Source organism: Colias eurytheme, chromosome 13, assembly GCF_061535395.1.
Source record: "Colias eurytheme isolate Ceu_HAF_F1 chromosome 13, ilColEury1 Martin Lab GWU primary, whole genome shotgun sequence".
Taxonomy (NCBI): Eukaryota; Metazoa; Arthropoda; class Insecta; order Lepidoptera; family Pieridae; genus Colias; species Colias eurytheme.
Window position 1 is genome coordinate 4,055,865 of NC_142992.1, and position 18,794 is coordinate 4,074,658.

The 18,794-nt window shown below is 32.1% G+C and overlaps 1 protein-coding gene across 2 annotated transcripts in view; it reads right to left on the minus strand.

Moving 5' to 3' along the window:
* The window catches only part of LOC149903323 (NFX1-type zinc finger-containing protein 1-like), a 52,908-nt gene that overhangs the window by 23,353 nt on the left and 10,761 nt on the right, over positions 1 to 18,794 (minus strand). For both annotated transcript variants that reach the window (XM_090109064.1, XM_090109063.1), the window contains exons 2-8: positions 16,941 to 16,981; positions 16,096 to 16,200; positions 14,534 to 15,123; positions 13,930 to 14,149; positions 13,231 to 13,276; positions 10,898 to 11,123; positions 9,864 to 10,031 (exon numbers count right to left, since the gene is read on the minus strand). In XM_090109064.1, coding sequence (XP_089965190.1) covers positions 9,864 to 10,031; positions 10,898 to 11,123; positions 13,231 to 13,276; positions 13,930 to 14,149; positions 14,534 to 15,123; positions 16,096 to 16,200; positions 16,941 to 16,968 — 1,383 coding nt within the window. In that variant the 5' untranslated portion in view covers positions 16,969 to 16,981. The remainder of the gene's footprint in view (positions 1 to 9,863; positions 10,032 to 10,897; positions 11,124 to 13,230; positions 13,277 to 13,929; positions 14,150 to 14,533; positions 15,124 to 16,095; positions 16,201 to 16,940; positions 16,982 to 18,794) is intronic.

Consider the following 18,794-nt stretch of genomic DNA (forward strand, 5'->3'; position numbering starts at 1 on the left):
TGGTGCTGTCATTTTGACGCTCGTTTGACTTCGTCGAATTTGTTGTAAAGTTTCATCATACGATGTTCTGTTTGTTTATTTTTTAAATATTTATTTGAAATAATTTAAGTAGGTATATCATTAAATATGCAAGCAAATGAAAGAGAACCCTATCCAATATCCGGAGAACAGAAGATAAACCCACCTTGAGATAGAGAGTTGCCAAATAACTGGTACTCAAAACATACAACTCCAAGCTTAGAAGATTTATATTTTCAACGAAAGTTTATATTATTGTGATAAGTTTAGAAATAAGTGTTTTATGTATGTATGGTTTGGCGCATGTCGTAAATAAATAAATCATTATAAATATCAAAAGGGTTTTTCATAATTTCGTATATTTTGACATTTCATACTAAATTTTCCATTTCAATAGGTACGTAATGAAATTATTAATTTGCTCAACTTTTTCTACTTCTCGTATTATTCTCATTGCTATTATCTCAAATTTAGATTGAAAATAGGGGTTAAATATTTGATTCGATGTCCCCGAATTTCATTATTTTTTGCTGTTTAATCGATAGCTGGTAGTGGATTTTCTTAACAAACTGCTTTTCTTTTCCAACAAAAATGCGTAGTTTTTGTGAAAATCGAAAATGAAAATTATTATTTTTAAGGTTATTATTGTACTAAAAACGACACTTTTATACCATTGTCGTATTAAAACTTCTAGTAATCTCGCACACAGGCAATATTTTGTTTTACCTTTTTAAATGTCACATGTGTAATCTTTGCTTTTCTCAGGGGATATTTCCAAAATTATTAAAGGAATCAGTCGTAATACCTATATACAAAACAGGTGATAAAGGCAGTATTACAAATTATCGCCCGATCTCTCTACTGCCAACTTTTGCTAAAATATTAGAGAAACTCTTAAATGTTCGGCTTAAAGGGTTTTTAGAGAAATATAACATTCTTTCGAATAACCAGTATGGTTTTAGAGCAAAAAAATCGACAACAGATGCCATTGAGGACGTTGTTACACATGTAGCTCGAGCTCTAGATAACAAATCTAAATGCTTAGGCATCTTTTTGGATTTAAGTAAAGCTTTTGATACCGTTTCAATTCCGCTCCTTTTGGTAAAGTTGGAGTGTATTGGTATTCGTGGTATTCCATTAGCACTCTTCAAAGATTATCTCTCTGAAAGGTATCAAAGCGTTACACTTGGAAATTATAATAGCAGTAAAGAACTGGTTAAATTTGGCGTTCCCCAGGGTTCTGTTCTTGGTCCCACTCTATTTTTAATTTATATTGATTATCTTTGTAGGATTAAACTTGACAATACTAAAATAATAACCTTTGCTGATGATACGGTTTTGTTAGTGACAGGTAATAGTTGGGAAAATGTATATAATACAGCGGAGAAAAGCATGAATGAAATAACTAAACAACTTCAGATGAATTTACTTACACTTAATATCAACAAAACAAAATATTTACAGTTTTCAATAAGTAATAGTAGTGTACCTAATAGTAATTTTAATTTAAAAGTACATACGTGCAGCAATTACAATAAAAATTGCGAATGTTCTATTCTCTCTTCAACCGATCAAATAAAATACCTTGGCTTATTGATAGACAAAAATCTTAATTGGAAACCACATATTGACCAACTAAAAAATCGTATCCGTAAATTAATTCCGCTCTTTAAAAAAGTAAGGCTCCTTAAGGACAAAAAAACTAGTAGGCTTGTATATATATCTCTATGCCAGTCTTTATTGTGCTACGGTATTACTGCTTGGGGTGGCGCAAAAAAAACTTCGCTAATTAAGTTAGAAAGAACACAACGATGTATTCTTAAGGTACTCAATTTTAAGCCTATGCGCTATCCAACAAGTCAACTTTACTCGGAATGCTCATTACTTACCGTCCGCCAACTATACATTAAAAATATTATACTTAGACAACACAGCCAACCAAACAATAATCTAGATAAAAGAAAACTTACGTACCATGTACCGTTTTGCAAAACCATCTTTGCACAGGGATTTGCATATTATCTGGCACCCTTATTATACAATAAATTCAATAAGAAATTAAACATGAGGGACAAGACTAAGTTTGTGTGTGGAATAATGTTGGAGGAATACCTACGCAATTTTGACTATGTTGGGACTGAAAACCTTATATTGGGTAATATTATTTAAATATTTTATGTTATTTATAAATACCTATCCTTATCTAATTGAATAATAATAATAATAAGACATATATATACTATATATTTAAATTTATATTATACCTATATACACATATTACTTCATCGTATTAACAATATATAATATATATATATATATATATAATATATAATAATAACAATATATAATATATAACTTGTTTAATTTATTCACGTGTTATTGCTAGACCTTTATTTAAATAGGAAATTCGGATATTTTTGTTACATGGAAAATATCATACTCATAAAATAAGTTACTTTTATTTTTGTAAAGCGTTTAATCTTATTTTATTGCATATACTGTGCATTACAACGATTTGCTTTGAAAAAACTATCAGCCTAACAAGTGCAATTATGTGCTTTATTTGTGAGGCGAGAGCGTATATTCTGCCGTAACACATTCTTAGACTAGCACGGAGTGTATAACTGCTGTCGGCTACAGTAACGTACAAATAATAATTATTCTACCCACATTTACGTACACATTTTGTTTCGATCTGGTTAGTGCATGATTTGTAACCCCTCGTTTTCACCAAAGTATAATACATGTATTTTACAAATTTGATGCAATGTTTTCGTTCCTCATAGACATGTGTAAAACATGTTGTATACAAAATTTGATACATGTAGGATAACTTATATGAAACTTGTTGGTTGAAAACTAGTTGCCTGATCTAAGTTGCCTACATGTTTATGATCTTTTGTTTTTGTTGTAGCATACTTGTAGAATTCGAGACAAATTCAGTCGTACCTACTTTTATAATTTCTATTTAAAAAAAAAACTTGTGATATGTATGTATGTTGAAAACTTTATCCAACAAACATGGATAAAGTTTAAAACTTGTTTGTTACTAGTATTATACAGAAATTGCAATAAAATAAACAATACTTATCTAAACCACAACTGTGTTTTGTAGGTGAGAACGCTATCAATGGATCAGACAAGTTCTACCATGTCACAGACTTCAGTGTAAACGCAAATGTGTTTTATACTTGTATAAATACTGGTTGGCTACAAAGTGTGAACGAAAGAATGTTTGAGACAGTCTCAATACATGTGTAAAATAAATAATTATGTTTTGAAAAGTATTCTACAAGTTTTGTATCAAACTAGTATTTAACTTGTTTCTTGGTGAAAACGAGGGGTTATAAGTTATTGTATGAAATGTTATAAGTCTTATTAAACTTGTATTAGTAAAGAATTTAATTTGGAACACAAAACGATTTAATCATAAATAAATCAATTTTTTTTTTTTTATAAGCATACTGAGATGAATTTGTTTTCAAATTGTATAGTTGTGTAGTAGTCGTCGCGAATATTTATTTTTTTATTTTTTTTTGCTAGTTGTGGTTTCAAGACTCATAATAAATATTATGTAGATTACAAAAGCAATATCCACGAATGAAAATCATTAGTGTATGTTTTATTAATGTTATTAATAAAATAATTGGCTGTAACTAGTAAAAAATGTAACAATGTTTTAATATCATGTAATATAATTCAAGGTCATCAAATGTTATCTCAGTGATGTATTTGCTAGTATCATCATCATAAAAATGGATATGTCTAATATTTTCTAATTACATCTTTTGTTAATAATGTCATAGGTAGATAATTGATAAAAAAAAAAACTGTTTTAATGTAATCTCCAAAAAAGAAATTTTTCTGTATAAATCATTAAAAAAGAAGTTTTACAATATATATAACTATGTATAAGGCATTAAGAAAGACAAATTGCATTGTTATTTTGTAAGATTTTTACTGTATGTGTACAAAAAGTTTTAATAAATAAAGTTTAAAAAAAAAAAAAAAAAAAAAAAATATAATGCCGTATTATTAATTTATTTATAACAATTTCTTAAATTATATTACCTGAAAAATGTAAGTTTGTATTTACCACGTATTTACGACATGCCATTATAGATAATAAATGTTAAATGACGCGTTCACAATTGTAGATAATAAATAATTTGGAAAATCCAAAAGTGCACGCCTCATAATTTTTTTTTAATAAATATTTATTAATTATTATTTTTGTTTATTTAATAACAATTAAACCACATCGAATCAGACCCTGAAAAATGAAAGGGTTCTATTCCTGAGCATACTCAAGCGTAAGAGAAAAAAAAAGACTCGATTAGTAAAGTATTTCGGTCGCTATCGTGTTAACAAGAAAAAGGATCCGCACATACAGACACACGGACGTCCAAGACAGAACTTTTTTAAACTGTTTTTTAACTAGTTTAAATAACAACAATGACATCAAAAATATCATTAACGTTAAAAATAGTGTTTTTTCTTAATATGTGTGTGTATGTATTATCTTACAAGTGCAATGTATGATACATAAAGACATTTTAAGTTTGAAAAATCAGATGTTTTGCGCGAAGTGACAGTAGTACCCACCTCAACGCTTCGCTTATGAGGCGTGCAATATAATTCGAAAGTGATTTTTAAAATGAATTTGTCAAAAATAATTTTAAGGACAGCGCTAGTCGTCTGCTAAACTGATGAATAAAATAAATTAGTTGTCCGATTACCGGATGAATAAAATAATTTAATCGTCCGATAATTCTTTAGAGAACTGCCGCACGTATTATAGGTTTTTTGTGGGGGGAGGAGTGGGGGGAGGAGGTATTTTATTTTTTTTGCGCGTCGACGGAGGCCCGCTTAGCGGGGCTCCTATTTCTGTGTAGTTTTTTTTTTAAGAAACCTAACCTAACCTAACCTAAACTTGATTTTTTTTTGCGCGTCGACGGAGCCCCGCTTCGCGGGGCTCCTATTTCTGTGTATTTTTTTTTTAAGAAACCTAACCTAACCTAAACTTGATTTTTTTTTGCGCGTCGACGGAGCCCCGCTTCACGGGGCTCCTATTTCTGTGTAGTTTTTTTTTAAGAAACCTAACCTAACCTAACCCAAAGGCTAACCTAACCTAAACCTAACCTAACGAATTGAGGGCGAATATCTCGGCCATTTTTGATTTTAGAGAAAAGTTGTTCCTATAAAACATGCTTATATTAGCGTAATCTTTACGATAAAACAATAATAAATAGGTCCTGAGCCCCCTTTGCTTTAGTCCAACCCAACTAGCTTTAGTGTTAAAAGGTTATCTAGTAATCCGAATAATCGGACGATTAAATTATTTTATTCATCCGGTAATCGGACGATTAAATTATTTTATTCATCCGGTAATCGGACGACTAATTTATTTTATTCATCCGTTTAGCGGACGACTAGACACTTCGTAATTTTAATTTAGATAGCATTTGATAATAACAAAAATTTTACGATACATAAATAAAATACAAACAGGTTGTTTAAACCTACGTAGTTTTTTTTTGTTTGAGTGGCAATCGCCCTAAAGTCGCTTCTGGCACTCGCCGGCCGCTGCCGCGGCACGCTCGCTTCGCTCGCTCGGCTCGTGCGGCAGTTCAACAGTTAACCTAACACGCTCGTCGCTTCGCTCCTCGCTACCTATTTGAATACTAAAAGTAAAAGTTAATCGATTTTAAAAACTGAAGCAAGGGAGCTATAAAAAAACATTAAAAATTAAAATGTATCATTTATACTCTATGATAAGCTAGTATATTTGTATCGCTAATCTGTGATCTGCGTCATATTAACTAATCTGTGTTATCTGTGGCTTGTTGTGAATACAAAAATATATGGAACGATTTTTGGCTATACTAAATTGTTAAAATACTATTTTAACAAAATAAATTGTAATATGTAAATAAAGTAATAGTACGTAAATATATTTAAAAATAATGCGTGTGAGTGTGATAATTAGACATTTTGATACTATAATGGCTTAAGATTTTACTTTAAGTTGCGTTTTTAGTACAAAAATAACCTTAAAAAATATCATTTTCAATTTCGATTTTCACAAAAACTACGCATTTTTGATGGAAAAGAAAAGCAGTTTGTTAAGAAAATCCACTACCAGCTATCGATTAAACAGCACAAAATAATGAAATTCGGGGACATCGAATGTAATATGCAGCCAAAATAGGTTCTAAAACTTGTAAAACACAGCACAATGTACTAAAAAATACGTTATAACTCAGTTATGTCAGACTTATACTAGGGAGGTAGCCGGAATAAGGACGAAATAGCATTAGTATGAATACTTATTACGAAGTTATAATAGGTTTCATTTATTACGTGTTTATTTGTATGATTTTTCCTTATTCTTACTTTATTCTTTTCATAAAATGTTATAACTCGTTTATTTGTACGGCTGTTAGTGTGTCACTGTAAAATTATTTTCATGATACAAATTGTTGTATCACACAAATCCGTTGCATTGTGAAATGGCCATTCAATATTATGGGTTAAGTTTGTTTTAAATCATATACATATAGGTATAAACTAAGCTACAATAGGAAACTATCGTTCCCAACTTTATTTTTATTATTTTCTTTTTTTATTGTATCCTCGACCACGATCTCGCCTGATGGTAGCTAGCTACTAGTTATTATTCTGTGCTGATGGTAAGCTGAGATGTGGCCTAAGATAGAGGGCGCTCCCCTAGAAGATATCCGTTCACTCTTTTCTTGAAGACCTCCATATTGTACTCGTCGGGGAACACAGACTCGGAAAGCATTTTCCAGTCCCTTGCGGTTCGAATGAAAAATGTCGATCCGAACCGCTTTGCCCGGGTACATGAAACGTGCACCATATAGCGATGCCTAGTCTGTGTGCCTCGACGATCGATGGAAAAACGGAGATGGCGAATTTGCACCTGCACGGCGTTTGGGGAAAGTAAATTCTCGAGATTACACTATATTCGCATTATACCTAATCTTAAATGAGCTCAAATTGGAAATAATTTTAGCGTCATTTAATAATATGTATATGTCGCTATTATCAATAACGGGCACAAACTTGTATAAAATCACATTCAATGGCGCCGCTACGGTACAAGCCGTACAACTTAAAGCAGGTAGACGTGTCGTGGAAATATACCTGTGCAGTGTTCAGTGTGCAGGTTTTGAGCCTATGTAGGGTGATTGCGCTGGTTTTCGTCCAGTTATGGGAGTTGCCAACTTTGTGATGCGAAATAAATATTTTGGAGCACCCTTCCTTAAACATATAATATTTTTATTTAGTCCTTATATAGTCTTCTTTAAGATAATATTAAGTGAAAATAAATCATTTTGACGTATCTTTTTATTTAAATTATTTTCTGCAAAAGTAGGGTAAATGCTAGTTTTCGTCCAAAAAAACTGGTTTTCGTCCTAGTGTAAGCTAGTTTTCGACCACCGTGTAGAAAAAGGAGGGTAGGTCAAGTCATTAAGTTAAAAACCAATTACAGGTAAATATATACTTTTATTTAATCAACATCACAATTTCTCACTACCTTACTTTTACTAATAATAATCAATATAACTAGTCAACACTGAGATCTATGTAGCACTTGGCAGTCTTTATATGCGTTAGTGATGACTGATTAATCATTCGTAATAAAGAAAGGAATGCGTTACTTACAATGTAAATGAATAAAGTAATAATTATAGGACTGAGAAATTACATCAAAAAACAGAAATATTCATTCTAATACTTTGTTTATCAAATGAAACGTACTATATTAAACACAGCCATAATAATACGTTTTAGCTACTAAAATAAACTATACTATACCTTACTGAACTATGCATTATTGTCTTACTGATCACTGATGCCTTTATTCTTTAAGATTCTTCAGTGTACGTAGCGTTTTTTTTTTCTAGCTTTCTTAGACTCCTTCGAGGCCATCTAAAAACAATAAGATCTTTCTTAGGATACGTTGAGTAAGTAGAATAAAAAAATATTGCATTGGCAAAACAGACCTAGAATAAAAGATGATACCTACTCAAGTGAATGATAATCAAGAAAAATACAGTGTATTATGTCTGACCTACCCCCATTTATGCCACGAATAATTGACTCTACTTCACATAAGGAGAATGATACATGACTGAATGAATGACAATATTAGGTACCTACAACACTGGCCCTCACCAATTATTTATAAGGAAGATACTGAATAGAAAAGTTTTCAATACGTAAAAAAGACGAAAAGTACTGCAAAAGAATAGCCATTTTTAATTTTTGTCCACTCCAATACTCATTCATGGACGAAAACTGAAACGTTTAAAGCTAAATTTAGTTTTCGTCCACTTCTTTAAATATTTTTTTATTTTGGCAGCACTGACAAAGCAGTGGACGGAAACCAAAAAATCTAAACTAATAGCAATAAAGATCACTTCGGGAGAAACTATTCAGTATTTTAAAGGTCCGATACAGTAAAAAGAACCTAACAAATATTCACGTAGCTGTTTGAGTTTTCGTCCACTTGGACGAAAACCAAATATTTTGAGAATTTGGTAACCTAGTATCCGTCCACTTAATTTTTCGAAGAGTATTATAAAAAAAGTATGATAAACACTTCTAATTGCGTTTAATAGGCTTATAACTAAACATACGTACCAAAAACATTACGTTAACTAGCTAAAACAGTGATTTAACTTACCATGAACTTTTCTCGCCGGCAAATTTTTCTCTCGCGCGATGACATCTGCAAGGCACGGATGGGAAGCGGCCACTTTTACGTTAATTTTTTGAACTCTCTTCTTGTCAAATCAAATTTTGATGTTGATAGTACTGTTGCTTACACATTATGGACCGTAAAAAGTGCAAACTTGCGCGGGAATGTAGGTTTGTATTCAAGTTTTACGCACGTGATTGTAGCAGGTCAGTCAAATGGACGAAAACCGAAACTGGACGGCAAACCAGCGCAATTACCCTATGATGATGGGTTAAGTGTTAACCTGCACACGCATATCTGTACGGTATACCTTAGCATGTTTGGCTTACATTATAAATGTTAAATGTTCGTTTTATTTTCATTCAATAAATTTTTATCTTTTTTCTATTAAAAATTCTAAAGATTACTTTATCTATTCTAAAATTTCAAGCGTGTTGCCGTTATCAATATTTGTTAGTTATTGACCATAAATAAGTGTCAAGCGTGTTGTATGGGAGCTCTCTTAAATATGTACCTATTTATTTTCATCTAAATTTTTTTTTATATTATAGGGAGGCAAACGAGCGGACGAACTGCCTGGTGGTAAGCAGGTTGCGTCGCCCATAGACCATAACAGAAGGTATGGTTGTTGGCTGTTGCTTATACCAGAATAGGATAAGGGGGAAGATTCCAGTTGTTCAAAGGAACGCGTGGATGTATCTATCAATGTACCAAAGTTATCAAAAGATGCAGCCGTTTATTCTAAAAAAATTCGCAAATATCGACTTTCGCAAGGGAACCATAACCAAAGGGTTATTTGCAGTGAACACAGAAATCTTGGAATTTGGTACGTAGCAACCCCCGAGAACACAAAGGAAAAAGTGTCTAAACTTAAAGTGACCACATACGAGTAAAAAAACAATTTATACGGAAACCTTAATAATGAAATAGAAAATTTCCACACTATATAGCATTATAGCCTATAGCCTTCCCCGATAAATGGGCTATGTAACACCGAATTAATTTTTCAAATCGGACTAGTAGTTCCTGAGATTAGCGCGTTAGAAAAAGCAAACAAACAAAATCTTCAGCTTTATAATATTATAGTAGATGGCTAAATACGATATGAAGTACTTACCTCCACGTCTACTATGTATTTTTTCATGGCTAAATCCTCCGGAAAGGTGGGGTCTTTCAGCACTTTTAATACATGGTAATAAGGTTCAAAATAAATGTCACTTTCTATCATTATATATTCATCCTTATTGTTGGGTATCGCACAATTGTCCATTATAGAAACTGGAATCTAAACAAGTTTCATGAATTAAACTATAGATAAACAACTTATTAGGATTTTGAACTCTCGTGCGCATGGAGAGAAATAAATGTAGAGAGAACTTAATACCTTCACTCTATAACTTAGATAAAGGAATCACAAATAAACTTAATAGATAAGTACGATTCACTAAAAATATAATAAGGTACAGTGTAGAAATTTTAATCGAATGAAGAAACAAAACAAAGAAAAACTACCTACGAACTGAGAACCTCAATTGTTTTTGGCGGACGGTTGAGAAGACTTTCAAAATAACTCGTAGGCCGGGAGATACTGACAGATAATATTGGGTCATTTGTTCATTTGTACAGGGGTTTGGGGTTCTTCAGGGGTTTTAAGTGCGCAATGCCAAAAAGAAAAAAGATGGTCAGAGCGCTGGTACCGGCGGCCCAGTCGCTTGGGCCTTAGTCGAACTCGTCGGATAAATAACGAGTGTCAAACAATTTGTTCCACAAAAATTTTAGGATTTTCTGATAGCCCATAAAAAAGAAGTAGGCGGTAGTTTGCCCCGCGACTGGGCCTCCGGTACCAGCCGGTACCGCTTTCACCATTTTTTTCTTTTTGTCATTACGTACTTAAAGCCCCTGAACTACCATCATACTGGTACAAATGACCCAATATTTTCTGTCAGTATCTCCCGGCCTATCAATTTAAATAATTTAATGAATTTTGTTGTGCGGTCATAATTCAAGAAAATTTTGAAACACCAATCTGATAATGAGTGCTAAGGCGATGTTTCCGCTGTTCTATTTCTTATTATTGAGCTTCCTCAGTTATACACAAGTGGTCTTTATATAATAAAAGTAAATTATTATCTATTGTAAAATAATGTTTACCTTTCCATTGCAGAGATAAGAACTTTCACGGTCTAAAACTGTTGCTACAGTGAAGGATTTACAATCATCTTTTGTAAATAATAAAAGAGCGCCATATAGAAAGCGCTTATTGAATTTCCATCTAATATTTCTAAATCGCTTTGTAGTTTGTGGATCTAATTGAATAGTGTGTCCAAAAGCGATACTGGAAACATACGGTTCCACAAACTTTACTTTTCGAAATACCCTGCAAAAAATGATTTATATACATATATATAGTTAGTTGCATATTTTTAACATTTTTTTCAAATTCAAATTTATAATTTATTTCATCGGTCCCCATATTTTAGGCCCCTCGATCACGGCTTTTTGCGGCGATGCGATGCAGTAGCGATGTTATCGTGCATTGGCATCGCTACTGTAACGCGATCTAATACGACGAACAAATACCGTAGGTATTTAAAAAACCAACATCAAAAGTAAAAAAATAATCAAGATTTGATAGTGATTAATTGTACTGCCTTTATTAAGATATGCTATTTACTAATTAGGTTTAAAAAGTCAGAAAGTTAGTCAGTCAGTTTAAAAAGTCCTACTAGCACGTAGCATGTGTAAAATAATTGCAAAATATTAGCAATAGTAAAACCGCACTGAGGGCGATGGTACTTTTATATATACGTTAGTACCTGGGTCAATCAATTTTTAAAGGTCCCGATCATAATTTTCTCGTATTTTTTTTTTAACTTAATTTTCAGCATTTTACTATTTCATTTAGAAGATAATTCTTCGTAGATTAAGATTATATAGGCAGCAGTGATGTTGATTACATACATTTGTGGATTTAACTTCACGAACCGATCTATTCACGGGAAATAATGTCCTTTGGACAACTTACACAATAGTACTTTTTTAAATGTTAAATTCCCTTCAGAATTAAAATAAATTCTTCTAATATTAAATAATAAATAATATTTTGATATTTGTTCTATTTACACCCAAAATACGAAATATTTTTATTAAAATTGAAACGAATGATGTCTTTTGAACAACCAAACAATGTTTCATATATAAAAAAGTTTCAGTAAAGCGGAAATAGTGATATTTTTTACAAAAAAACTATTAAGGCGAGCTTGTTACGTATCGTATTATTGATTTTACTTAATTAAAATGAACTGATTCTCGATATAACTGAATGAATGAAGTATAATGTGATTTTCATATGGGGACATCTTAGTCGTCTTGATTTTTGAAATGTTAAAATTACAATTAAACTAGACATAAAATTGCGTAATAAAAATGTGTTCCCGAAACAGCCGAGTAATAAACAAAACATGAACTATTTAACTGTTAAAGTATAAGTTTTATATAATTATTGTCCTAGGGACAGCCAAATTGTCCATGGTACCACCACTTTGGTTGGCCAAGTGACTGGTTGTCCGCGGGACATTTTTAAAATTTTGACCCGCCAAGCAAATACTATTGTTATTTTATATATTAATCTCAGCTCACACTAAATTATAGACGAAAGCGCATCTCGTGTAGTATAATTTATAACAATGCATCAAGTACTTATGTTTTAATCACAGTTGTCTGACGGACTGACAATAAAGCCACCCCACACTCACCAACGTTGCTCGGACGACTGTTGCCGTGATTTTATACAAATCAAAATGGCGTTTGAGCCCGACAGTTAATTATTGTGTTTAGCTTGTTGTTTAGGAATCTACCGCGCCATCTGTGTTTTGTTTTCATAACTAAATTACGGTTGTCTGTGAGACCTGTGCCATGTAGATGATTTATGGGGACAAAAGTAAAATGCCTGAAAATCGTATTATATCCAATAAAAAAAAAATATTTGTATGTTTTTATGTCAATAATCATTAACTGAAACAAGAAGTGTATTTGGTATTTATGGTCGTGATAGTATGTGTTCGTGATTCGAAGTTTGTTAATGCATTGTAGCTTGGGGACAAATGTGATAGTACTGGAAAATTGCATTTAGTCTCTGGACAACCATGAAACTACGCACAAATTAATAAAACAATTAAAATTTTGTTTACAATAATGTTAGAAAATATTAAAAAGAATATAATTAAAACCAATTTAACTCTTTATGATTTCATGTTTATTAATTATCGTTCAGGGACATGATGCGTGTACCGTCGGACCATTAAAAGTTGATCGACCCACCTACCAAGTGTTATAACAAAAATTGTAAAATCAATGAAAATATTTGTTAATTAGTAAGTATTAAGTAAGATCTAAAAACTTAAAAAGTAATTATCATTAAAATTCAAAAGAAATCCTAAACAATATGGGTAAATAATGTTTTTATAGCATAAAAAATCCATTACCTTATGTTTTCGTATCTCTTTCTCGTTGGATCATGGCGAAATTGCACTGTTAACGTAATTATAATTAAATATACTTGTTTCAACCAAATGGTAAATGTTAATTTTACAAATACATTAATAATTATATGCAACAAATTTTACATTATACATATATATACAGGGTGTCTCAAAAGAAAGTTTATATTTTGTGGATGAATAAAAAAAAATTAAAAGAAAATTACCGGCACGATAAATGGCAGCCATCACTGTGTCTACCTGCCGAGCTGTCATAAATAATTTTACTGTTCGATTAAATGCACATTAAATGAGTGCCGTGAACGCAATGGACTGCATTTGGACGATATTATTTTTAAGAAATAAATTCCCATATTATGCACTTTAATAATTATTAATAAACATTTTTTTCAATACATAGACCGCAGCTTACTTTTTTTTTATTCATCCACAAAATATAAACTTTCTTTTGAAACACCCTGTATTTTGGATAAAAAAGTTCATTCAAATTGTAGATTTTGTTGCTGTTATTATTTTTTTGTTGTTATTAGAAATGAAAAAACTTATACTCTATGGTCTTGAATAACATGAGGGGTGATAATATTTGAAAATAACACATTTTTGGGTAATTAAATAAATTATTAAATAATAGAAAAATAAGGAAATATATTTGTTTTAAGTAAGTATTTATATAGGTAAACTTACTTATACCCTCGCGGATAGGGCCGTAGCAATCCTCTCGAAGCAATCGAAACTGGACATCTAAATAATGATCAATACTAGCGTATGCTCCATCCACAATGTTAGGTCGTATATAAGGTTGCGAATCCAAGAGATCGTCCGTAGTGGGTAAAACACTCAATTCTCGGAAAGAATTTGGTGGTTCGTCGAACGCAATGATTGGCGGCTCAGAATGTGTTTTTTTCTACAATGATAAATTTAAATGGTTACATATAAAGGTTCGAAAGGTTAAGATTGATTGGATTTTACATCAACAGATACTAATTATGTCTATGTTAAGTATATTTTATAGGTGAAAGCATTGGTTTTTTTCTGTATTTTGAATTTGAGCATTGTAGCTGATTACTTCTTTGTTGCAAATTTTCAACTTCCTTCAGCGCCTGCTCGAATTAACAAATGATCGAACCAAGAGGAAGACGTAAAATTACACGCATAATAATTCTTCCCCCGATAGGAAGAAAGACGATTCGTGAATTAATTAAAAAGATTTTAGCTTCTGGTGTCATTTTTACGAAGGAAAGGAAGTAAGCATGTACGTTGATAAAAGAATAATATTTTAGAACCTCACCTCTTCTTCTTTAGTTTTTTCACGATTGGTCAGAAACTCCCGTAACATTTGAAATTTCTTAGCATACTCTTCAGGTAGTTCATAGTTATGTTTTTCTTTCAATGCGTCTAGGCAACATTTTGATGCAGATTCAATTAAAGGCCTGCACTTATTTACAGCAGTTGATGGTGATATTACAATGATACATTCAAGCGTTAATAACAAGTTCTTCCAAAAAGCAGTTTGATCCTCCCAATACAAAGAATTCTGCTTTTTATTATCCGAATACGGCAAATTTAATAAATATAATACCAGGTTTTGCATAAAACCTGAATTACATATTTCCAATAGTAACTCCAACTTTAACTGCTCTAATCGAGATTGGCTTACTTTTGCCGATATTAATAATATTAAACTGTAAACATCTAATCTATCGGGAGGCTTTTGTATGATATTGTTAAATGCCTCCTTTTTAGCATTTATTTCGGCTAAAATTTCATTACCCTCACATTTGGATAATTTAATAAGTGTTAGCATACCCAAATTCTGGTTATTTTTTTTATTAGATTTATTAAAAATCACATTATTATCCTTCCTATTCATGTGCTCTTCTGTAAAGAAAAAAAGTTAGGTATATGGTCTCTTTGTTCGCTTACATTCAGAATTCAGCAAGTGATATTATGTAAGTTGGCAATATCATGAAAATATAAAAAAAACCCTAGAAATGTGGAGTGTCACCTCTGAAATGTAAAATGTAAAATATTTTTTTATATTCATGCCATCATAAGGGTGCTTTTCCACCAGAGATGTGCTATGCAGCTATGCTGCGAAAATGTAATAGCAATGCTGTAAAATTATGTGACCGTAGTTACTAAGCTTTGTAGAGGTGCGAGTTAGGCAGCTCGAGCTATGTCATGTATCGATAGTATGCACCGCACATAGCTAGAGATAAACTACGATAACATGGCGCGCCCCTCCAAATTACTGTTTCAATGTGTGTAGTGACATCCTTACGAAGGAGTTTGTATGTAGTTGTACGTATTCGTCTTTAGTACTTTACGTCCAGATTTGTTGGTCAACTAATCATAAGTTGCCGAGCGCCCAAGACAACGCACGTGTCTTTTTCATAGAATACGTCAGTGCAGCGCCATTACTAATAATAATGAGCGATTAGAACGTGACTAGTCGAGCAACAAATCCGTGGATTTGTTTTTGTTTGACGGCCGTCTCATTACGCACACATGCGTTGTGAATCTTGGTGGTGCATTGTAAATACTTTCACAAATATGTACTTTCAAACGTTTTGAATTTTGGAGGGGCGCGCCATGTTATCGTAGTTTATCTCTACACCACTCTACTCGAAACAGCACGAATCCATAGAACGCATTCATAGCAAAATCTATAAATCGAATCTTTCCATATTTAAAACGTATCTTAGCTTGTTTATTGTGTTAACAACAAACACAAAGATACAGCGGATCTGGCTTATGAAGTTAAGTCTACTATATACCTTGGAAAGGGTTAATTGACTCATAACGATACATAATACCAATATGTTTGTTACCTACTTAAAGCCTACTTACCACTTTCATTATTCAATGTATGCTGTGAACCGCCCCTCCCACGACCTCTTCGGCGATTGAATCCTCCCTGGTTTCTAGGTCCCGATCGCCAATTGTTCGATGGTCCTGTAATACATAATATTATATGTTATACCACACAGAAAAAAATCGAAGCCACGTCTTCCGCCAAATCGGGGCGACGCCTTTACTAACTCGGCCACCCGTGATTTTATTAAACCTTTCTTATTATTTTATTCGGACTTCACATATATAGAGAGAGGCTTAAAATCGGCAAATGTTCATGGGCGATGGCAATATCTTAACCGGTGCATAATTATATACGATCGAATGCTCATTCCACAGCTCATTCTAACCCCACTATGTAAAAGTAATTTAGGGTATACAGAATGATATAGAGCATTGTTTCGTTCTTAGTGCGTTCGAAAATATTCTATGCAAGGGGGATAAGAAAGAGCATTCGCTCGTTTGATATAGGTATGCACCATTAGACGACGACGACGAAGAAAAAAATATCGATCTGGCAGGCACAGTAGGCTGAACACCTATTTGTCCCCAAAAAATCGACCAGCGAAACATCACATTTAATTTCTAATAATTTAGCTTTAAAAAAACATTAAACTCGGTCCAGGACTTTTGGTGCCTATTAGGTACAATACCTACAAACAAAAAATTTTTTTTTCTTTAGGTAACTAGGTACCTAAAAGTGTAGAATAAGTCTATAATTATGTAAAATATTGTTAATAAACCCATACCATAGGTAATATATTTTTTCACTTTACTTATATTCATAAAATCTGGCAGACATTTTATATAAGTCTTGAAATTTTTTTTAATAAACTACTTACCGGGACCTGGACCTCCAAAGCCCGACATGGTTCAAAAAATTCTGAAAAAAAATAATATTCATATTTCATAAACTACGTAAGTACCTATACATAATATACCTACTAATAGGTAGGTATATCACCAAGATTATAAATGTGATTACTTATAAATAACGATAATCTATACTATCTATACTTATAATAAATCTGTAGAGAGGCCAATTCTGTACATGAAATATATTTAAAAAAAACTATGAAGGGGTGATAAGGGATCGCTACTGATGCCAAAAATGCAATCAGTAAAATTTTGTCTGTCTGTCTGTCTGTATATTCGTTATAGAAACAAAAACTACACGACGGATTTTAACGAAATTTGGCACAATTATTCTTCATACTCCTGGGCAGATTATAGTATACTTTTTATTACGCTACGATCAATATGAGCAGAGCAGTGAAGGGAAATATTGGGAAAACGGGAGAAGTTACTCCATTTTTTAAGCTTCCGTCGCGTGTGCAGCCTTAAGGGCTTGGTCTAGTAGTGCAAACAAATGCATCCTGTCATCCTATATGTAAATAATACAAATGTACTAAGGCAAAGTTGCTCCACTTAATTTTTTAAAAATTAAATCATTCGTATAATTTAATATTCGTAATAAGTACCAAAAATGACAATTTGAAACAATTTTCGTGAAAATTACACCGGGTGATTTTGTTTTATCAGTACACAAAATTTGCGAATACTTTCTATTGATATCTTCAACTTCATGTTTATATAACTGATCAACTTTTACAAAGAAATTTGGACGAAATATAAAAAAAAATAAGCTTTCCATACAAAATGCATATCTCTATACATTTTTTTCGACCTAAGTTTCTTAGTGAAAGTTGTTCAGTTTAACTAATAAAACGGATAAACAAATTTTGTATTTAATAAAAAAAATGTAATGTTTGTGTTAAAAAATTATAAAATAGAAAAATACGCAAATGAAAACAAAAGATATTTATTTCTGACTAGCTTCCGCCCGCGACTCCGTCCGCGCGGATGTCAGTCTTCGCGTCTTCTACAGATTTATTATATTATGTATAATATATAGATTTATATTGATAAACCTAATAAATCTTTTGCTAGCATTCTGATGCTTTATCGGTTGCACTGGATTTATCTCTTTTTTTTCAATCGCTTGAATGATATAGGATGGGTCCTTGATGGGCATCGAATGCTGAAGTCTCGAATCAATCAATTCTGACAGTAGGCAATTTATGTAAAATCTTGATAATGTTCCATCATTTTATTTTGCCTAAACGTTACATACTTTTTTATATATTCTATTTTTAACGAATGATTCACTCCAGTCCAAACAGCAAATAAGCAGACTTCTGCAACGTTTAGTTGTCCCTGAATTTGGAAAAAATAGTCATGATTCTTATCTATGAAAAAAGTGTTATTTTTTGCATTGTATTTCAAATATTAAATTTTTTATTTTTAACTGCATCTACCGCATTCATGTCTTTTGCCGGAATTAGACATTTAACTTCTACTAGTTCCATTTTCCCTTTTTGATACGGGAGTGTATAAAGTAAATTTTTTAGATATTTCTCGTTATACTTTTAAAAAGTTATTATTGTCATTTTGCTCATTAGGTAAAGTAATTTCGATATCAGTTTTAAGTTTTTTGATACCTGCAATAATAACGTCATAATCGCCTGCACATACTTATCGATTACACCCTGTATACAATCCACCATCCACATTCATAATGATTTCCTGTCCTCCTCTCCTTTACGCTGTTCACCGATACATTTTAAATGAGTAAATCTGCTACCACTGAAGGATGTTTCATTGTGATCAGCAAATTTTCACCACTGTTGTCGATT